Below are 23,529 nucleotides of genomic sequence, written 5' to 3'. Positions count from 1 at the left end.
AAAATGTCATGTTTGAGAGGGCAAGGCCATTTATATTTTGCAAAGGACCATTTCATTGGTAAATCTTAAAGTCTATGGGGAACTTTCGAAGGTTGGCACCAAGGCCAATTAAGACCCGGGGCAACAGAGGCCTAGCCTCTGCGGCCTCCCTGTTACTCAAGGCCAGTGTACTTCCTAAAAAAACGTTAACAGTTTTTTTTCACAAGAATGTCGATTCCTGTCCACATTTAGCGAGGTGACTGTGGATGGATACCAACCCCATCTCTGGCCACAGCATTTGAAAACAGAAACCAACCCTTGAAAATCTGAGAACCAATTCATGCAGGAATTGGTTCTTAGATTCAGATGTTTATGGGTGGGAAAGCTATCCAAACCATATTGCTTTGAAGGGAATCCTTTCTCAAAATAAATGATACTATCAACGACAGCTGCAGTGCTTCTCATCACCAAGTAACTTTGTTGGTAATACATTTTTGGAGTATATTCCAACTTACAGATGACCTTATCTTTAACAGTCACACCTTTAAAGGGAAGGTACACGTTTGGTAATTACTCAAAACAAATATTAACTTAAAAACTGACTTGGTAACGAGCATTGGAGAGATGTTGATAGTATAAAACATGTTGAGAAACAGCCCCCTCTGAAGTAGCGTAGAATCAGATTTTGAGGTCTCAAAATCAAGCATCTGAAAGCACACAACTTCGTGTGACAAGGGTGTTTTTTCTTTCATTTTTATCTCGCAACATCGACGACCAATTGAGCTCAAATTTTCACAGGTTTGTTATTTTAAGCATGGTATGTTGAGATACACCAAGTGAAAAGACTGGTCTTTGACAATTACCAATAGTGTCTTTAAAGGCTCTGGGGTCGATTTCACAAAGCACTAAGATTCATCGTTAGAGACAAATTGTCAGTATTACCGACGTAATTTGTATTGTGACATCACACTTTACTTAGCAACTGTGATTGATTTGCAGTGAAGATCAACCTTAGCTCTTTGTGAAATCAGTCCCTAGACACCTTTGGTACATGTACATGTAATTGTCAAAGACCAGTATTATCTCACTTGGCGTATCCCAACATGCATAAATAAAAATCTGTGAAAATTTGGACTCAATCGGTCAATCAAAGCTGCAAGAGAATAATGAAAGAAGAAACACCCTTGTTGCACAAATTTGTGTGCTTTCAGATACATGTATCTAACAAATGATTCTGCCCAGAAGTCTTTTAAACAGCTACATGTACTTGAGCGGAATGTTTTAAACGGAAATGGTATTTTAACTTGTTTACAATGCACCTGTTTCCATTTTAATGTAGTTTTGATGTGTACACTTCTGAACTTTTCGTAATTTTCGATTAAAAAATCAGGCCCCAACCCAAAGGTTTTGAAAAACTAAAAGCATTGCGCATGTCAAATGACAATGCTTTGATGTCATGTCTGGGAGTTTGCTTTGTTATACCTCCACGCTGCAACAAAGCTGCTTTACAAATTTGAGCTCCCAACTATGACATTTTGAGAGTGATTACCTAACGGACTTTTTCGCAAATCTCTCAGGAAAGCGCTGAATAAGGGTATTCAAAACGATTGTTGTTTTACACAATTTAAATCTATTTACTATCAAATTACTCAATTTCCTTATTCATTGGAAACATTTTAAATGAAATTCAGCAAAGTTTACGACTTGACATTTTCGGTCAAGCAGGTCTTTAATATTCGAGTGAGAAATTACAAAATGTTCCTCTTTCACAAAAACTTGTTACTTCAGAGGGAGCAGGTTCTCACAATGTTTTATACTATCAACAGCTCTCCATTGCTCTTCACCAAGTAACTTTTTGGCCAACAATTATTTTGAGTAATTACCAAACATTTCCCAGTGCCTTTAAATAAGCATGAGTAATACAGAAACACACCCTAAAACAGAGGAGCTAGATTACTCCCAGAATCAAATGCGGAACAACTGTACAAATGTACAAATATACAAATATGTACTTGTGAAATATTAGCTGAACACAAGTGGATATGAAACAAACTTCAATAAAAAGAGGTGTCTGGAATTCAATTCAAAAACAGTTCGAACAATGATATGGCCCTTAGGGGGAAATATGGTTTCGTAATGATATCAATAATAAATTTGCTGATTTTTTACCCTTGTTCCGTTTCATAAGCATCACGCCCTATTCAAAAGATGGATTTGAACAACAGACATTTCGATCACTGACTCAACATGAAGGGAGATTTCTATTCAACATTTATGGGCTGTGTACTTTGAGTAGGCAAAAAAACTCAATGTCCGCGGATTTACATTAAATTTAAAAGGTTTGTACATAATGATAGTAGAATGCTTCCCTTAAAATATTACTTGCTGAGGTGCTGTAGTTTATGAGAAATGAGTAAAACAGTGTCACAAAATAGTTTTTGTCTCGACCAGACAAACATATTTTATCATTTACAGCGAGTTTTAAATTAAGTACACAAACCCTTTAAAACTTGGCATTGACGCAAGAGCCCAGGATAAGGTTGATAAGTAAATGTCACTCAATTAATCATTAACAAAATAACTTGAAAACATATGATATTGATCATCATGATCCATGAACCAATTGTAGAGAGTTGTTCAAGCAAAACAAAATAACTGAGCACACACAATTTTGGTTACCAGAATAAAGTAACCACACACACCCCCCCCCCCCCCAAAAAAAAAACAAAAAAAAAAACACTTGAGCACAAAACAAATACCACTGTGCACAAAAACATGTTGCTCACCAGAATAAGGCAAGCCCCCACCCCAAAAAAAAAACCAAGGGGAACATTTGTTTTTTGCTTTTACACCAGAATAAATGTTAAAGCCAAAGAACAAATACCACAGACGGACGTGGTCACAAAAGAATTCCGCTTACAAGAATAATAAGTCAAAAAAAACAAATACACTGATCATATTTGGATTAATCAACGAGTATGAACGTTTTTAGGAAAAAACAACAAAAAAGTAGAACGGGTGTTGAATCCCATTAAAGCCGATATACACTTTCTGAACAGAAAAAAATATATAAGTTCACAGATTTACAAATAACTTGCAGGGTTTACAGAAGGTAATGGTAAAAGACTTCTCTTGAAATATTATTCCATGAAATGCTTTACTTTTTGAGAATACAATAAGACAATATTATCAATTCTCGACATCAAAAATAACGGATTTATAGTAAACACATGTTATGACACAGCGAAACGTGCGGCAACAAGGGTGGGTTAAAGCCTAAATTTTCACAGGTTTATTATTTTATATATAAGTTGTGATACATGAAGTGTGGGCCTTGGACAATACTGATTATTGAAAGTGTCCATACATGTAGGCTTTAAAAGAACAGGTATTATGGCCACTGAATATTTCATTTTGCAGATGTCGTTTTCACCTATAACTCTTTCTAACTTATGATTCATCTCAGGACTTAGGACAAGTCCTATATTTTTTTGCAGCCTTGCTCTGTAACATGTTAAACTTAAGATTAATCCTCACTTAGGACTCAGTTACACTCGTCCTAAATCGAAGTAGGATTATAATCCCAGCGTTTTGTGAAATCGGCTGAAGGACTTTAGCGCAGAGTCGGTGCTAAAGCACTCAAACTAAAAAACCAAACCAATAACAAGAGGAGGGTTCTATAAACATCCTTGGATGTGTATTGTTGAGCGGCATACTTTTAAAAGTAAGGTCAACAACTAAGTCTTTAGAAGAAGGGAAAAAAGAAGAACAAAACCAAGGTCCAGTGGCTTTGAAGGTTATGATGCTATTGTATTCTTTTTGCAAACTCACAGTCCTGTATCACTTAGGTGCACAGTACATGTATGTACATGTAGCGCTAATAATTTAGCATACATGCACTGTGTGTCCGGGTCTTTTTCTTTGAACTTACAGTGAGAAATTGAGTCAGCATTTAAATCCTGGCCAATCTCCTTTCTAAGAAAACACCCTCACCACAAAACACATCTCCCTATTGACCCATTTCACCTGACGTCATCATCAGAAAAATCTTGAATGCGCCATACTGGTGGGCAATTTCACTGTGTGTTTTCATATAAAACTCTCTGCGTTATGCAGTGAAGAGTACATTTTAGGCGACGCTGCTTAAATACACGTAAACCTAACTGCCCACCAACATGGTGTGCGTGGCATCAGTCGCCGCGTGTGACACGGGTGCAAGGGGTCAATTGCTAGATGTACATTGTACATGTACATGGCATGTAGACTTGAGGTTGAATCATTAATGGCCTGCTGCGGTGACATAGTCAAGTTGTAGCGGTGCTCTCACGAGGTTTCTGCTCTCGCGCAACTTGCTGGTTGCCAACTTCTTGTAAATGGGACCGTAGTCGTGAGAGCAGTAGTCTTGCAGGGCCAGCAGTCTCGCGAGAATACCGCAGGAATCGCCGTGAGATTCAGAACGCTATCACCGCAAAAGACATTTAACGACTTGTCCACAAGTCTATTTCATCCAAAGACTACATTGATTATATAGCAAGCTAAATACAGAAGCCAAGGTACTGTACATTTATGTACACTACCACAATCAGACAACAAAATGTTCTTCAGTCAAGCCTACTGTAAAGAGAATGGTGTTTAAACGGTACATGAAGTGTGGACCTGAGAGCAAGATCAAGTCCACATACTGTACATGTAATGAAGGGAATTGAAGCACTTTGGGACTTATGTCCCTACAGTGTTATTTACATGTACAGTGATGAAGAATAGGTGTTTAAGACCAGTCGATTGGGCAAAATTCTTAATTGTTTACAAGCAACAAGCATGGAGGTCAAGTCTTCTCGGGTCATCTTTTGATGTTTTGTTAAATTTATTTTAGTTTCATATGGAAAAAAACATAACGTTACATTCCCAACAAGATATGATTTATTAATTTTGTTTTTTACCAATACACCGATGTGTGTTAGCACTGTATACACTCAGTACTCCCCCCCCCCAAGTCCTGTGAAAAAATATCACAGGCATATTACTTGGGTGGGATTTGAACCCACGACTCTTGCAATCCTAGAGCAGGGTCTTACCAACTAGACTACCGAGGTTGCCCGGTAGCTAGAGGCAGTTTGAATCCTATGTTTTGGCAGCGGGTACCGCAACAATATTTAATATATATTAATTTCATAATAACATGTTAAATTTGCATCGGGATAAAGAATATATTAATTTTCTTTTTACGCATACATCAATGTATGTTAGCACTGTATACTCAGTACTTCCCAGAAGACATGATTTATTTACTACATGCAGGCTATACTACGCTAAACTAATGCATTTGAAGAAACAGATTGGATTTACGAACTCAATATGGTAGGACCAAGATGATTCCTGAATGTCGGATACGCACAAGACTTGAGAAGTCTATAGAAGACACTGTCGCTCACCGATGCTTTCCTATAGCCATGGACAATCTACAAAAACTCAATATAAAACCACTGCCACACCGCAATATAACTGAGCAAACATAATCAGTTCGTCATCAAGGAAAGACAAAGAAACATATTGCAGAGATTGCATCCGTACCAATCAAACGCCAAGCTACAAAATGAGAAATCAATGTAAGGAAACAAGGTTTTATTGGACACTGCAAAAATCAGATTGGTCTCTCAGACATGTCAGATTGGTACCAGTAAGACTTTACAGGGCCATTGTACATGTATGTCTATAACCAAATGAACCCCAATAGAAACACAGGTAGTGTAGATATTCGGTGCTTGCTGTGCAAGCGGAGATTGGTAATTGTAAGCACATAAATCGGTGGCAAACAGAGCCATGAAATGTGGCCCAGTCCTACCTTCTGTCTTGCAAAAAAGAAAAAAATAATCAAACTTATTATAAAAAAAAAAGTTATCTAGACATTTATTTATTATTTTTTCATTTCCTTCAAATGTTACTTTCATGTTTTGTAATACTTCTATATTTCTATCTTCTTTAATGTTCTACTGATTTACAAATGTATGTTTTCAACTTATAGTGTAATTGTTTTTATTCAAGTTTTGATTGGCAGACTCACGGGTCGCAATGTTTGAGTTCACTTTTGGTAATACCGGACAGCTTGATATAGGTGATTAATTTTGTATTCCCCTCCTCTTGAGACAGACTATTTGTACATGCACTGTATACTGTATGTTTGAACGAAACGTTCTTATCAGAAGTGTGTTTACTCATAGAACTGTAATCCGAAACCGAAATTCAATACGGTACTTTCCCATTCCTCAATTCCATCGTACAAGCCGGCATCGTTTAGCACTACCAAAAATGGAATAAGGAATAAAGGAAAACTCCACAATTTGTTTCAAACAAGGTAATATTACGGTACTTTTCCATGCCTCAACTCCATCGTACAAGCCGGCATCGCTGAGCACTATAAGGAATAAATGAAAAAATTCCACAATTTGTTTCAAACAAGGTAATAGTGCAAACACATTTCAAGTCTGTGGGTTTATGTTGACCCCCAAGCCCCCCCCCCCCCCCCCCCCGAATAAAAAAATTGCCAGTGATAGGAAGACAGCCAACATTTAGGGCAACATAACTCAGTCGGAAGACTGCCTGTCCATTAATATGGAGGTCGCAGGTTCAAATCCTGCTCTAGCAAATTTTTCTTCGTTCACCCTCCGAAAAATAGTTTATAATCTGTTATATTCTGCTGCACTGGAGTCTGGAATGTTTTATGTTGTCGTGGCAACAATTAATCTACTGATCAAATACACATGACATGACTGCTTTCTCGAACCAACACAATATGACAATTTAATACAGGAACCAAATCAAGGAAAACTTGCAAATCAAACTACAACCGTCACAGGACAGAGGACCAAAATAGCAACCGATGTAGATTCCTTCATGATCAGAAACAGTTCAAAGAAGATGTTATAAAAAAAGCAATACGTGATGGTTAGCACACTGATACGATTCGTGCAGTACAAGACAAGACAATAAGACAAGACTCCAGACTAGTCCTAACTCCACATCGTACGGCCAGCCAGTTGATTTCACCAAACTCTTCCTAACTCAAGACTAAACTTAGGACTTAGAACGAGTCCCAACCCTGCACTGTAGAATGCAGACCTTAAGATTAATCCTTAGTTAGGAAGAGTTACTTGTCCTAACTCGAGATAAGACAAGTCCTAATGTAACTCTTTGTGAAATCCACCCCTGGTCACAGATCCGACCGTGAGCTCAGGCAGCATTTTAGAAGGCAAAAGCACATGACTGCAGTAGAGGCAGTTGATTGACGACTGCGATGCCAATGTTTTCTCATTCCACTCTACACTGTATCATCCTAAAGGGCCCGGTTGGTAGTAAGAGTAGGGGAGTCAGGTTGGCGTAGTGCGGTGTAGCTGGCCTCATCTTTCACCTCTCTGGGACCCTGGTTCGAATCCTACCGGGGGCATTATGTGGATTGTTTTGTTTTCAGTCCCTAATTGGTTTCCCATTGATTAATTCTCTGGGGTTTCCTTTCCACATCTAAAACTGAAACTTCTTTGATATCTTCTCACCTTGTCTAGATGCTGAACAGGCGTGACAATAATTATCTTAGATGAAGATGTAGGTAGGCCGAGACCAACAGTAAACAAGCTTTGTACATACTCATGCCGTCCACCAGCCCGTTTCACCAATCTTACACCATTCCTCGAATTAACCCACAGCACACAGCCCTTCATTTTTTGCTGTGGTGCCCTTTGCAAGGTTTCAATACAAACTTACATTTTGCTCTTAGAGACATGCCCCTTACAAGAAGAATTGCTGCACCCCTTCAAGAGTGAAGGTCAAGGTCAGTTACTCACCATTTGGTGCCAGCGTGGTACCCTGACTCACTGTGCTCTGCATACTAGGTTGAGATGTAACCTGCTGAGTTGTACTATTAGTACCAGCCTGTGTAGGAAAACTAGGCTGCGGAGGTGTAGTGGTCGCAGGAGCAGTTGTCTGACCAAGGCATGATGATACACTCACCATGCACACAAAAGCTAGCAAGATCATTTTTACATGCAGTAAGAGAAGATGCAGGTAGATGTGTATACACAATGAACGCACATACAGGAATGTCCGTTTTATAGATCAGTTTCTGTAACCATCCGTGTGTTGTACCGTGTTAATGGATGCCGACCGTGTTTGTGATGTAAGCTGGGATGTGACTATACCCATCGACGCAGTGGCAGAGTTGCAAGACGCCCTCCTGAGCACAGACACAGTATACTGACAATAAAGCTGGTTTACATAATGCGGTGACCCAGTAAAGAGTGTCCTCATACACTGGTGTCTCTATACAGTGACGGTAATACAAGCACAGCTAGGTTTACATCCAGTGGTCCCCTTACTCCGTGTAGAAGGAGAATGACTGGTGATGCATGTACCAGGCACACACTCTGACCATGCTCTGACATCACACACTCGAAGTCAATATTGTTATTTAAAGTGAAGGTGTTATCTAACTTTGTTAATAGTTAATAGTATAGATGAATTTGATTATCAATAGCGCTGGTGCATCTCTTATTTGATATCAGGTGAAAGCCATCCCCCTCATCTTTGTTATGCTAATCAGGGTTGAACCATTCATGGTGATGGGGGTGTGGACTCACTGGAGCCTGCCACAGACAACTTTAAACTACATGTACTCTATTTTCAGGCATGACTATTTCTACCTCCAAGGTCCTGGAAAAATAGGAAAATAATATTTGAGTACAATGGCTGATCTACTTGTTTATAATGGTGCATGGTTTTGTATTTTTTCAAGCTATTTAATAATCATAATTTTACTGAATTTGTCTAGGGAAAAAAAAAATCTGAAATCAGAAAATAGTAGGCCGCAGAATATCATGCCAGTATAATCAACATCAATATTTCTAAAACTCCCAGTCGTTTTTGTTTTGTTTTCCATTAGGCTTCAATCTGTACTTTCCATCCCCACACATATAACAAAATAAATAAATAATAAATCAAATCTCTTGGCATGCTTGGGATTGGCAGACTTTTGAATAAAATTGTGTGGTTTTGTATTTTTTAAGCTATTTAATCATAATTTTACTGGTTTTTCTACACTTCCATTATGCTTCAGTTTGTACTTCACCACCCACCCCCCACCACCCAAAAAAAAAAAATAATAAATAAATAATAAAAAATAATAAGAAATTTTAAAAACACTTGGGATTGGCAGACTTTTGAATAAAACTGTATTTTTTTATCTTAGTTTATGCTATTTTACTGGGTTTTTTTCAGTAGTCAAAACAAATTGGAAATCAGGAAGAACATCACGCCAGTTTCATCAACAACAAAAATCCTTAAACTCCCTACTTTTTTTCTTTGTTTATAATAGCACTTCCATTATGATCCAGTTAGAAAGAACGGTACAGGAGCCCCCCCCCCCCTTCTCTCAAAACCCTTGCGCACACCCCCCCCCCCCCCCCTTGCCTAAAAAAAATGAAATCGAAACAATGCACAAAAGAATTTTCTTGTTCTGTGCATGACGAGAGTATTTGTGTACTATACATGTATGTTTGTACTTTGAGAAAAATATAACAGTTATCCAATTGTGTAATTTCCTGTGCCCTTACTGTTTTTCTTGCTTTGTATTGACTTTTGCACATGTACTTATTATATTATCTATTTGACATACTGTCTGCTTGCATTTGTAATTGTTTAATGGCCAAATAAAGAATAAGAATAAGAATAAGAATTATACCCTTACAAAAAAGTTCTATAGAACTCTATAGAAGGGTCTATAGAGCTCTATAGAGCACTATAGAAATCCTGAAAATCTATAGAAAGGCAAAAATAAATCTATAGAATAATTATTTTCTATAGATGTCTATAGAAATGTGAAGGCAAAATCTCTATAGAGAAAATTCTCTATAAAATTCTCTGTAGTGATATTGCAGTAAAGAAAATGTTCTGTAGAATTCTCTGTAGTGCTATTGCAGTAAAGAAAATTTTCTATAGAATTCTCTGTAGTGATATTGCAGTAAAGAAAATGTTCTATAGAACTCTATACACTGCCCTATAGAACTCTATACACTGCCCTATAGAACTCTATACACTGCCCTATAGAAATTGTATAGAAAAGTGGCCCAATTTTCTAAAGAAACTCTATAGGTTGTATAGAATTTCTTTAGAAATTGTATAGAAATTGTATAGATTTTGTATAGATATGTGTATAGATATTGTATATATTCTGTATAGAAATTTTATAGAAATTATTTACAAGGGTTCTATACCCTTTTCTATAGAAATTTGTATAGAATTTCTATAGTTTTTTTTTTTATAGAATTCTATAGAGTTTTTTTGTAAGGGTATTATGAGTTATATTATAAGTAAGAATGTAGGTAATGTTTTTGGACATTAGAACTAAGACTAAAAAACTTTTTATTTTTATTCATTTGTTTTTGAACCTTTAGCAGTCTGGGTACTCCACTCCAGGAGGGTTATAGCTCCTCTGGATGTTACCTCCATTTGTACCTTATAAAAGTACATTTTCCTTTACTATTTTTTTTTGTATGCAAGTCGCCAGACACACAAGGCCTGAAGGCCACTTCGAGGTGTACATGTAGGCTACAATTATTTGTTTCCAGAGGCCGTTGCCACCTACTCCTAGGGCTGAATCAGGGTTACCCTTTTACAGTCCATACAAATGTAGGCTTGGGTATCATCAGTCCGAAGCCTGGTCGGTAGAGCAGAAAGCACTACCTCCCCAATAAACTGTTCTTATTTTGTGTATGTTTCAAGTTGGGCAAATGGAAATAAACCAAAACAAGCAAACAAACAAACAAACGCTAACCCAGAGGTTGCTGTTGTAATATGCACAAAGTACACATTGTAACATTGCTTCATAAAATGTGAACATGTAGTTGGTGCACGCATTGGATTAAAGACATGTGCACACATGGCAACCCGCTTGACAGTTCACACTGTTGAGTCCGTTCCGATTCAAATCCGAGACTCAAACCCATCAACCAAACAGAATCGTTGGTTCAAATCTCGCTCTAGTCAATGTGTTACTGTGGCCGAGCGGATAAGAGCATCAAACTCAAGCTCTGCTGTTCCTGTTCAGCAGAACGTGGGTTCGAATCCCAGTCATGACACCTTTGTCCCCCGAGCATGACATTTTTACTATAGTTGCTTCTCTCCACCTAGACATACATGGTTGCCTGTGAGGGCGAAGATGGTTCTCGTGATTGATTTAACTTTAGGCGCTACGCTATTATTTTTTTAACTATCATTATTAACCAATGGTTTAGTACAAAATTATTCTAATCGCTGCCGGCAGTAGAATTACATATTTGGCAGCACAGGCTGCATTGACTCCCCCCGGAGCCGAGATGGTTTTAGGAATGAATTAAATGGCCCAGTGACTAGGGGTACTAATATTGGAAGCGCTTTGGGATGCCCTTCGAGTGTAAAAAGTGCTATATAAAAAACCCATTATTAATATTATTAATAATTTGTTCTTTGTTCTAATCCCCAATTAGGGGCCTTTCTCGAACCTTGGGCTCCAGCTTAGGCTCCATGTTCGTGCAATACGCGCTGCTTCAAAATGCCGGTTAAAGGCAGTGGACACTATTGGTAAGTACTCAAAATAATTATGAGCAAGAAACCTTACTTGGTGACGAGTAATGGGGAGGGGTTGATAGTATAAAACATTGTTAGAAACAGCTCCCTCTTAGGTGACGTAGTTTTCGAGAAAGAAGTTATTTCCACGAATTTGATTTCAAGACCTCAAGTTTAGAATTTGAGGTCTCAAAATCAAGCATCTGAAAGCACATAACTTCGTGCGACCAGGGTGTTTTTTCTTTCATAGTTATCTCGCAACTCCGACGACCAATTGAGCTGAAATTTTCACAGGTTGGTTATCATATGCATATGTTGAGAACTTGAGATACACCAAGTGAGAAGACTGGTCTTTGACAATTACCAATAGTGTCCAGTATCTTTAAAGGCCGAGCTGCTGATGCAGCGCCCTGAGCTTAAGCCTATAAAAGCCGGAGCCAAAGCTCAGGTTTGAGAAAGGCCCCCAGCAATATAACCTGTGCTGTAGATAAATTATACTTTAGTTGCAATACTTACAAACGGGACGCTCTCCGTTGTAGACTTGCAAGTCATCTAGCACTTCATCTCTGTGTTGATGTATAACAGTCTGGTCAGCCCCAGTGTCTTTCTCCATTTTACTCAGGGTGTAGTAACCCGTAAAATAGAGATAATTCCCGTGGATCACCATAGATCTCATTGTCATTGAAATATCCGCATTCTCAACCAATGTGTCTTGGTTATTGCCATCAAGATCCGAGCGCATGAGCTTTATCCTGTAGCAAAAGTTTTTATGATGGTCAGTTTATGGTGGTATATTTTGACACACAAAATGGCGGACAGCAAACGCGCGTGTATGCGCGCTGCACATTGTGCATAATAATGGTCTATTGGATAGATTTTCATTTTTCTCAAACTCAAACAGATCCTTGTCAATGGGAGTTTTTGCTAAGAGTTTTACATACACTAAATCGCGCCCACTCTTGTCCTATCTATACTGCCCCGCGGTCTGGCCTCCATGTTATCTTCCTCTCTTCTCTTAGCACCAATGTGAACCGGAGGTGTCTGTTTCACCTCTAAAAGTGTTAAGTTATACAAGTTTTACGATGTTTATTCTGGTGTGTTTTTCTGGAGGCTCTGTCCTTTATCGCACGGCCACGACCCAGCAAGGTTTTAAAAGGTAGTTTCAGAACGAGTCACTACTCTTTTATTCCCATTCATAAAAGGAAAAAGTGTAATAAAGTAAGAAACTCTGAAAACCATTTTCTGAAGTCCTTGAGCTCTATACGTGTGTTGCATTTTTATGACTGAGACAGTTTTCGGATATGCATTGGTGTGCACAGTATGCATCTAAAGGTAACCAAATACAACAGGTTATAAACAGCTCCAGCTGGTCATTGGCAACTGTTTAAACACCCCAACGTGACGCGCTCTTAACCAATAGGAATAGCAAAACTGTCTCGAGGTATTTATGAATGGCCGTTTAAGAACTAGTTGCCACTCTTTTATTCCCTTAGTTAAAAGTTTCAACTCACCCCTCTTTCCAGTACAGTTTCTGGTCGATGGAGTCAACAATCAGTTTCCATCTCCTACCTTGAATGTCAATGATCTTCTCCTTTTGTCTACCGCCCATTGAGGATCGAAAGATACCACTGTTGCTTAGCCAATACATCATTCTGAAGTATTGATTGTCAACAAACAGCAAGAATTAGCAAAATAATAATAACAATAATAATAAAGACTTGTAATGCGCACATATCCACCCTGATGGTTGTTCAAGGCGCAGTAAACCAATAACAAAACAAAGGAAATCAGACACAACAGAATTCTACTTTTAAAACATCTTTCTAACCATATGTATCTTATAACAAACGGTTACAAATGCTTTTTATAGACAAACTCGTCCGATCCAAGGCAACATGTTCCTTTAAGTTTGCTTGTCTTAGAATCCCTTGCTTCAATAAATTATATAATTCTTTTGGGGTTTTTAGATTCTAATCTTTACAAAACGTGCTTACCCTCTGCAAGGGTCCAAGCCAAAATCATACACCCTCCCTCCTGTTGAAGTGACAACATGCACCAGGTTGTTACCGTCCAAGTCAATTGCAGAGATTTGGAGCGAATGCACCAAGTACAGTCGATCGTGCAGCCAGTCTATCTGCATTACTCTCACATAACTACCTGTGGGTAGAAACTCCAAACTTTGTAGTCTTCAATCAAGATAAAATTAGGCCGTTTTTAGATACAACTACCAAGGGCCAAAATTCATAGAGCTGCTTAAAGGCAGTGGACACTATTGGTAATTACTCAAAGTAATTATTAGCAGAAAACCTTACTTTGTAACAAGTAACGGGGAGAGGTTGATAGTATAAAACATTGTGATAAACGGCTCCCTCTGAAGTGATGTAGTTTTTGAGAAAGAAGTATTGTTCCGCGAATTTGATTTCGAGACCTCAGATTTAAAACTTGAGGTCTCGAAATCAATCATCTAACTGCACACAACTTTGTGTGACAAGGGTGTTTTTTCTTTCATTATTATCTCGCAACTTCGACGACCAATTGAGCTCAAATTTTCACAGGTTTGTTATTTTATGCATATGTGGAGATACACTAAGTGAGAAGGCTGGTCGTTGAGAATTAGTGTCCAGGACCTTTAAGCAGAAAGATTTCTTAAAATTTGTTTTTCTGCTGAGCAACTTTGAGCAGGACACGAGTCACAAATTGTATTTATGTAACATGGTAATTTGAAGATAGAAAGCTTCCCTTAAAATTTTGCTTACTGAGGTGCTGTAGTTTTTGAGAAAGAGTAAAACAAGTCTCGAAAATAATTTTCCGTCTCAGTTTGCCTGTCTGGTGAACCTGGAGTCGCTCCTAATCGGTTTAGTTCGTCGCGACTCCGGCCTGCTTGTCTGAGACGGGTGTTATACAATTTCATTTATTTGTTTGTATCACTGCACACCATGCATTTAACTAATTTAATTAATGTTTGCTTACTTAAAACACCGCTGAAATCCTTAATTTCTATGGCTTGTCCGCCATGCACAGGGACAGACATCAGTTTGCGGACAGAGTAGGCCGTAATGAAGTAGATGCGTTGTGAGGCATCATGTACTGCGAAACATTCCATATTTTGCTCCAGGACTATCGGATTGATTGGAGAATTATGGTTCGTGGCGTCAAAGTTCACACCGACAAATTGTTTATAAAAGGAAAGTATCAGGAAACTGGTGGCATCTAAAGGAAAGAGATATAAAACAGAAGAATTTGTGAAAGTTTCATACGTCTCAGGATATCATTGGTACGTGTTTCATACAACTTTCAAGATCTTTAAAGGCAGTGGACACTATTGGTAATTACTCAAAATAATTTTGAGCATACAAACTTACTTGGTAACAAGCAATGGAGAGCTGTTGATAAAACATTGTAAGAAACGGCTCCCTCTGAAGTAACGTAGTTTTCGAAAAAGAAGTAATTTTCCACGAAGTTGATTTTGAGACCTCAGAATTAGATTTTGAAAGCATCTGAAATCAAGCATCTGAAAGCTCACAATCTCGTGTGACCAGGGTGCTTTTTCTTCCATTATTATCTAGCAACTTCAACGACCAATTGAGTTCAAATTTTCAGTTTTTTGGTTTATGCATACTGTATGTTGAGATACACCAAGTGAGAAGACTGGTCTTTGACAATTACCAATAGTGTCCAGTGTTTTTAAAGGCTTTATTGTTGTAAGACACTAAAACACGCTGTCCAAGATCATGATGATAGAAAGCTTCCATAACAATATTTCATCAAGTAGGTTGGAACCGTTTTAGCAGCCCTTGGGGCAAGTTGAGAAGTGGTATTTATTTACTAAGCCTGTTTGCAGTGTGTGGTGGCCGAGCGGTTAAGACCGTCGAACTCAAGTTCTGGTGGTTAAGTAACCGGAGTGTGGGTTCGAATCCCAGTCTTGGCACTTGTGTCCTTGAGCAAGATACTTTACTATAACTGCTTCTCTTCACCCAGAGGTATAAATGGGTACCTGTGAGGGTAACAGTAAATATTGTTAGAAAAAGCCTTCTGAGCGCACGGCAGCTCGGGGTGTACACTCCCCAGGGAGCTGAGAAAGGTTAAAGAAATGGTATTGGCCCAATGACTAGGGCAATAATGTAAAGCGCACTGATACGGTTATTGTAAAATGCGATACAAACTAGTTATTATTATTATTGTTATACATCAGTACATACTTGAAGCAAATTTTTGAATAAACTGAATTTGTCAACATTACAATTTGGCCGTGACCGAAACAGCGACTTCGGCAGCAGCTACGGATATAGACCAGCGTGTCTGACAATATTGAAGAAGAGGCAGATGCGCATGATCTAGCCGTAGCTGTAGCAAAAGTCGCCGTTTCAGACTTACTCTGGCATGTGAAGCCATCTGAAGCCAGGACTGCAACGTAACAGCGACAAACACGATCACCAGCTACATGTGCATCGGCCGGCATGGCAAGGCAGAGTTGCTCACAGCCTCCATTGTTGACTCCACAAGCATTGTCATCTGAACAGTACAACAGTAGTCAAAACAAAGCATAAATAATAATAACAACAATAGTCGGTTTTTATATAGCGCTTTATAATAATAATAACCGTATTTATAACGCGCCTTTTGCCAAAGGATACAAAGCGCCAGGTATTATTACTGCAAGGAGTGGGGCAAATTTTTGAGATATAAGACCTAATCCTTAGCACCATGTAATGGTTTACAAGGTGCTGTGGTGCAATATGCTGCCAATCCAGCCAGGAACACCGGGGCGAACCCTTCTCTTTTGGATAAGTGCACTGGGTTCTTTTACATGCGTTTACACAACACATGGGACCAACGGCTTTACGTCCCATCCGTAAGACGAAGCAATGGTTATGTGTCTTGCTTAAAGGACACAAGTGTCACGGCTCTTAACCGCTTGGCCACTTACTTCCACAAAATGGTTAGATAGATAATATTATATAATAAATATGAACTATTTTAGTGACGTGTTTTGAGAGAACGGTATTCTAAATTTATTGGTTTTTAGGATTAAAATCTGATTACTTTCACGTGAACTCAATATCCTCATTTATTAAACACATTTTAAATGACTTTCAGCAGAGATCACTTGTTACTGTTTTTGTTCAAGCATGGCTTTATAAAGTATGTATTATAGGCCTAAATGTATGAGCAAGCAAAAAGGTACTTTAAAAAAACATCCAAACATTCTTTACAAATCAACAGTTGACTGTACAAACTAAAATGATAGTTCAACTTGAATTTGACTGTCTTTCCAAAAATAACATGTGAAAAACTCAGCTGAAAACATGTTATAATTTCAAATTCCAAAAATATAAACTTACTTTAGTAAAAACTTAATAATAAACAATTGTACTCAATAGTACACTCGATACACATTTTGCAAAATAGTTATACATGAGACCAAACATCATTTGACAAAGTACAACGATTTGGGGAATAGAGAATAGACTTTAAAGTGTAGATTCGTTACTACAATGTAATCGCCTTTGGTTTGTACATTTTAACCCATATCTACACTTTCTCGTCCATCCTCCTTAACATACTTGAGCTTAATTGGTTCCTAGCCCTTAACATACTTGAGCTTAATTGGTTCCCAGCCCTTAACATACTTGAGCTTAATTGTTCCTAGCGCTTAACATACTTGAGCTTAATTGGTTCCTAGCGCTTAACATACTTGAGCTTAATTGGTTCCTAGCGCTTAACATACTTGAGCTTAATTGGTTCCTAGCGCTTAACATACTTGAGCTTAATTGGTTCCTAGCCCTTAACATACTTGAGCTTAATTGGTTCCTAGCCCTTTACATACTTGAGCTTAATTGTTCCTAGCGCTTAACATACTTGAGCTTAATTGGTTCCTAGCCCTTAACATACTTGAGCTTAATTGGTTCCTAGCGCTTTAACATACTTGAGCTTAATTGGTTCCTAGCGCTTTAACATACTTGAGCTTAATTGGTTCCTAGCCCTTAACATACTTGAGCTTAATTGGTTCCTAGCGCTTAACATACTTGAGCTTAATTGGTTCCTAGCGCTTAACATACTTGAGCTTAATTGGTTCCTAGCGCTTAACATACTTGAGCTTAATTGGTTCCTAGCCCTTAACATACTTGAGCTTAATTGGTTCCTAGCGCTTTAACATACTTGAGCTTAATTGGTTCCTAGCGCTTTAACATACTTGAGCTTAATTGGTTCCTAGCCCTTAACATACTTGAGCTTAATTGGTTCCTAGCGCTTAACATACTTGAGCTTAATTGGTTCCTAGCGCTTAACATACTTGAGCTTAATTGGTTCCTAGCGCTTAACATACTTGAGCTTAATTGGTTCCTAGCACTTTAACATACTTGAGCTTAATTGGTTCCTAGCCCTTAACATACTTCAGCTTAATTGGTTCCTAGCGCTTTAACATACTTGAGCTTAATTGGTTCCTAGCGTCAAATATGGCGATAGCTTGCAGATCCTCCAAGTTGGAATGAAACACGTCTGGTTCCTTGTCACTGCCTGGTAATTTGCTTGCTTGGAAAACCTTCTCCAGGTTCCCGTCTAACCAGTAGACCTGAACCAAAAAAATAAAGCTCTGGTAGTTAAAAGGAATACATGTATGACAGAATTTGTTTTTGCTAACAAAACAGTTGATGGCAGTGTAAGCACTTTATGTAATCCACCATAGACATACACTGACAAACCTGTAGAAGTTTGAGATCGATCTGCCAACTGGGTCACAAGAAAATAGTGAGCAAACTGATTACAGGTTTTGCATGAAAAAAATGAAAAGAAAAAAAATGAATAGAACGCTCATTGAGCGATAAACTCCAAATGGGAAATTAGTTTAATCATGGAGGAGGTTTAATATATTTTTCATCAAATATGATATTTCAAGGGATGTTTTCTACTATCCTCATCATTATACCGTTAAAGTTTTATGTAAACTACTAATAATTGTCAGCACAAAAACCTACTTGGTAACAAGCAATGGAGAGCTGTTGATAGTATGACAACTTCAACTGAAGCCTTTTATTATGCATCTGAAAGCGCACAAAGTTGTGCAACAAGTGTGTTTTATATTTCATTATTCTCTTGCATCTTGAGGCTATTTCACTCCCCTTCCTTTGTATTGTTAATTGTTGATTGCTTGTTAGCCCTATATAGGACTCTTTCTCTGTACACAGGAACAGAGTCCTAACTATTGAGGCCCGTTTCTGGGGTGGAAAAATTTCACAGCTTCATAACTCAAATCTTACCTGCAACAAGCCACTAATTTCAACAGATTCACATTCCATGGTGGCATATATTCTTCTGCGGTGGGTTTTGGTCCTCATATATTCCTCACAAATCCGTCATTTTCGTGAAGTAATGAAGCTTCCAACGTTAAATAATTCCTGTTTCGATCGTTTTCTCACAGTGTTGTCTGTTGTCGTGTGTACGCGTATACATTCGCGTGCAAGACGCATGATGCAAGCTTAGACGCATGAATTCTTGGTCACCGTATCTTGACTGCAACACAATTCAAAATTTGCGCGTCGTGCGTCTTGTGTACACACGGCAGACTGTGAGAGTTACGAACAAAAATGGGAATTCCTTAACGTTGGGAGCTGCATTATTTCATGAAAATGACGGATTTGTGAAGAATAACTTACGATCAAAACCCACAGCAGAAAAACATATCCTCACATTTTTCCCTATTTCGTATATTATTATTTTTATTATTATGATTATTATTATTATTATTATTATTTCGTATATTATCATTATTATTATTATTGTTATTATTAATATTAATATTCTCACCGAATCACGAAATACTGCCACACCGGTAGGGTTTGGAAGCCCACTCCTGATTATTCGTCGGTTGCCGCCTTGCCAGTCCATTTTCTCCAGGACGTCAGCAGTTCTGTCAACCCACAATACGTCGTGGGTCTGAATGTCGATTGTGATACCACAGGGGTGCACAACACCAATTGTTGCCAGGTCCGTCTGATTTGAGCCGTCTAAGAATGCTCGAACTATCCTAGGAAATTGCCCGGAGTCTGCCCAGTACAAATACCTGTGTTAATAAAACAAGTTTCAATTTAATAAACTTCCATTCATAAATACCTCAGACAGTTTCGCTATTCCTATTGGTGGAGAGCGCGTCCGGGACAGTTGTGCCACATCACGCGATACGCGCACAACATTCCCTTATAAGGAGTTGTTTACCCAAGGGCGGCGGAGGGCCTTACCATTTCATAGCTGGAGGGGTGTTGTGTTGAAAGAAATCATTGAACAGTTATAATTTTTGCAGTTATTTTACTTTTTAACTAAAAGTGTTGATGTTTTTTTACCGAAAGTGTGTTGATTTGGTTTTCAACTAGTGGTTTAAACCCGCCGAGGCCTGGTTCTTGATAATTTACCTTGACTTCGTCTTGGTAAAATTATCAAGAACCAGGCCTCGTTGGGATTAAACCACAAGTTGAAAACCTCTTCACCACACATTGATTCCCTTATTTATTTCCATACTTCAAGAAAACAGTCCTAAGCCATAATAATTTATAAAAAAGTAACCGTGGGCATGCCTGGTACAGTTGACAGGAAAGTTGTACAGGCCGGTGGACTTTCAGAAATGTTTATTGTTTATGGAAGCAGACTTTAATGGTAAAGTTAATCACCTTGGGTTCAAAAGGTAACCAGGGCACCGTTTCATAGAGCTGCTTCAGCTAAAAATATCGTCTAAGAATTCCTGCTTAGCAAAAAAAAAAAAAAAAAAACTATCTCCTTGGACTAGTCTGAAGTAACGACTTGTACTAACTCTTTGTGAAATCGACCCCAGTTACAGACAACACGTTACATGGCTCTTTGGCTGGTAACCTTATTCCGGTAGGCAAAATTCTTTTGTCATTTGCGTTCAGCTACTTATTGGAAGTGTCCTGACCGAGTGGTTAAGAGCACTGAATTCAAACTCTGGTGTTTCTGATCAGAAGGCTGTGGGTCAAATCCCCAGCCGTGACACTCGTGTCCTTAAGCAAGACCATGAGTTATGTAACGCATGTAGAAGAACCCAGTGCACTATCGAAAAGAGAAGGGGTTCGCCCCAGTGTTCCTGGTCCGATCGGCAGCAAATTGCGCCACAGCACCTTGTAAAACATTACATGGTGCTATCAGAATTAGGTCTCATAATTTAAACGTACATGTAGGAAATACTGTTATGTTACAGCGACAGGAGCGTCACTGGGTGACGGACATGTGCGCTATATAAGAATTCACAATTATGATTAATTAGTATTATTGTCAGCAGGTCTATGTAGTTTGCCCCTGGTTTTACATAGAGAGGGATGTACTTACTTCTTATGAGGGTTGACAGAAATGACTCCTGGGTTATCATGTGTGATCTTTTGAAGAACAAGTCTTTGACTTCCATCCAAACGACTTACTTCTAAGTATGTTACGCTTCCAAATGCGTTGGTCCAATACAGATTCCCTGCATTGTAAACATAAATATACCCATCGCTGTTGTTAACATGATTTGGTCATTTTAAATGAAATAAACTACTGCAGCTGATATGACCAAGCTCTGCGTAATGAATTAAGACCAGGGGTAATAATGTTGGAAGCGCTTTCAGACACCCTTCGGGTGTGAAAACCGTTATATAAAAACTGGTTATTATTATTATATTATTATTATACTATTTCCGTTGTTTGTTGTGAATGCATGATGAAATATGTAAAAAGACTACTCCTCTCACTGGTCTTGACAATGACCAAACACGCCAAGTGCCCTTAAGTGACAATATACAGAATGTCTGTTAATTCTGCCTTGTTTCCACTCCCCGTATTTTTGACCACAGAGAGGGTGCTTTCAACTGTAAACTTCCATTATTCACGTCTGAACTTGTTTTGACTGCGGATTGTGTTTTCTTGTATTCAATGGCCAAATAAAACAATACCAATAGCAGTTACAAAATAAAAATAACCAAGCAGTTAGTTTTACTTGTTTTGCGTCACGTCAATGCAGGTTGCACATGCCCTCACGCTGTAAACTGTTGCAATCGACTTCTTCATTGTTACAAGTCCGCCAAAAGTTTCAGGTTCGTAACCTTTTTTTGAAACGACTGAATTTGGCTTTGGATTCGGCTCAGGCTAGCTTTTGCACACGTTTGTTTTGACATTTGCGCGTGCTTTGCGTATACCTGCCCAGGGTTTCAAACAAGAGAATGAAGCCTGAAGCCGAATCCAAAGCCGTAGCCGAGGTTTTGAATAAGACCATAGATTACCAGCGATCCAATCCACAGCAATTCCTTGTATTCCGCCAGTTCCCACGCCAGTCCCCACAATTTCTTGGTATCCACTACCGTCTGGTTTGATCCGTTGTATCCCAGTTACCATTGGATACCAGTAGAAGACATGTGAGTATCTAAAGGGTATTTTGTTGTCAACAAAATAAATAAATTCTTCTGCCACGTGGACGTCAAGGGCCTTCGTGTGCCTCCCTGTAGAAGACATAATAATAATAATTATAATAATAATAATAATCAAAGTCTTATACAGCGCACGTATCTACCAAGCAAGGTACTGGAGGCATTGAGTATATACAAACTTTCAAAAAGGTAGGTAATTGCACTGATGAATTTTGAAACCCAATTATTTAGCACCTTGTAAGGGTTTACAAGGTGCTACGGGCGCATTAACCAGCCACAGCCAGGAACACTGGGGTGAACCCCTTCTCTTTTCGATAAGTGCACTGCATGGGTTCTTTTACATGCGTTACACAATATATGGGACCAACGGCTTTACGTCCCATCCGAAGGATGTATCATTGGTAAGTGTCGCGGCTGGGGATTCGAACCCACACTCTGCTGATCAGAAACACCAGAGTTTGAATTTGGTGCTCTTAATCAAAGGAAGACAAATGTGATGCATTCAAGCTGAATGACTTGTTTGCCGAAAATATTGTTACGGAGAAACAAGCAAACTTTTGGGGAAATTTACCAAAGAATTTGTTGTGTAAATTAAAATGCCCAAGCACATCTTACTTTACATAGACTGTGCAAGTCTTGCGCGCACCGGTACGATAAAACACGACATACAAAGAACTTTATTTTGTATGAAATCAAATCTTTGCTTGAAATTACTTTTGATGACAAATCTGAACATTAAAGGCAGTGGACACTATTGGTAAATACTCAAAATATTTTTTAGCATAAAACCTTTCTTGGTGACGAGTAATGGGAAGAGGTTGATGGTATAAAACATTGTGAGAAACGGCTCCCTCTGAGGTGCCATAGTTTTTGAGAAAGTCGTAATTTTCAACGAATTTGATTTCGAGACCTCAGATTTAGAGCTTGAGGTCTCGAAATCAACCATCTAAACACACACAACTTCGTGTGGCATGGGTGTTTTTTTCTTTCATTATTATCTCGCAAGTTCGATGACCGATTGAGCTCAAACTTTCACAGGTTTGTGATTTTATGCATATGTTGAGATACACCAACTGTGAAGGCTTGTCTTTGACAATTACCAATAGTGTCCACTGGCTTTAAAGACCGATTACCACCTGTATAAATTAGTTTTAGCTTTTAAAAATTAATACACATATTATAATCAGTTATATCATGTCAGAAAAAGTAAAACTTTGGGACAAGGATGTATATTTGATCTTACATTTTTTGAAACCCTCTTTTGTAAATCTACGCCCAAATGTGACACAACTGAAATTTTGGGGTATGGCTGATAGATCTCAAACATCTACAGGAATGTCAATTCATGTATGGTAGATGACATAAAGTGCTTACACTGCCAGCAACTGTTTTGTTAGCGAAACCAATTCTGTAATGAACCTTTAAAAGGCACTGGACACTATTGGTCATTATCAAAGACCAGTATTCTCACTTGGTGTATCTCAACATATGCATAAAAAAAACAACCCTGTGAAAATTTGAACTCAATTGGTTGTCCAAGTTGCGAGATAATAAT

General features: G+C 38.4%; 1 protein-coding gene across 3 annotated transcripts in view; it reads right to left on the bottom strand.

Moving 5' to 3' along the window:
* The window catches only part of LOC117291674 (low-density lipoprotein receptor-related protein 2-like), a 137,700-nt gene that overhangs the window by 47,167 nt on the left and 67,004 nt on the right, over positions 1-23,529 (bottom strand). For all 3 annotated transcript variants that reach the window (XM_033773520.1, XM_033773521.1, XM_033773522.1), the window contains 9 exons: positions 21,831-22,046; positions 20,902-21,037; positions 19,372-19,627; positions 17,995-18,139; positions 15,943-16,080; positions 14,539-14,778; positions 13,563-13,725; positions 13,080-13,220; positions 12,085-12,320 (listed from right to left, as the gene is read on the bottom strand). In XM_033773520.1, coding sequence (XP_033629411.1) covers positions 12,085-12,320; positions 13,080-13,220; positions 13,563-13,725; positions 14,539-14,778; positions 15,943-16,080; positions 17,995-18,139; positions 19,372-19,627; positions 20,902-21,037; positions 21,831-22,046 — 1,671 coding nt within the window. The remainder of the gene's footprint in view (positions 1-12,084; positions 12,321-13,079; positions 13,221-13,562; positions 13,726-14,538; positions 14,779-15,942; positions 16,081-17,994; positions 18,140-19,371; positions 19,628-20,901; positions 21,038-21,830; positions 22,047-23,529) is intronic.

The sequence above is a fragment of the Asterias rubens genome, chromosome 6 (assembly GCF_902459465.1).
Source record: "Asterias rubens chromosome 6, eAstRub1.3, whole genome shotgun sequence".
NCBI lineage: Eukaryota > Metazoa > Echinodermata > Asteroidea > Forcipulatida > Asteriidae > Asterias > Asterias rubens.
The sequence above is the reverse complement of the archived record's forward strand: the minus strand, read 5'-3'. Positions and strand labels throughout refer to the sequence as shown.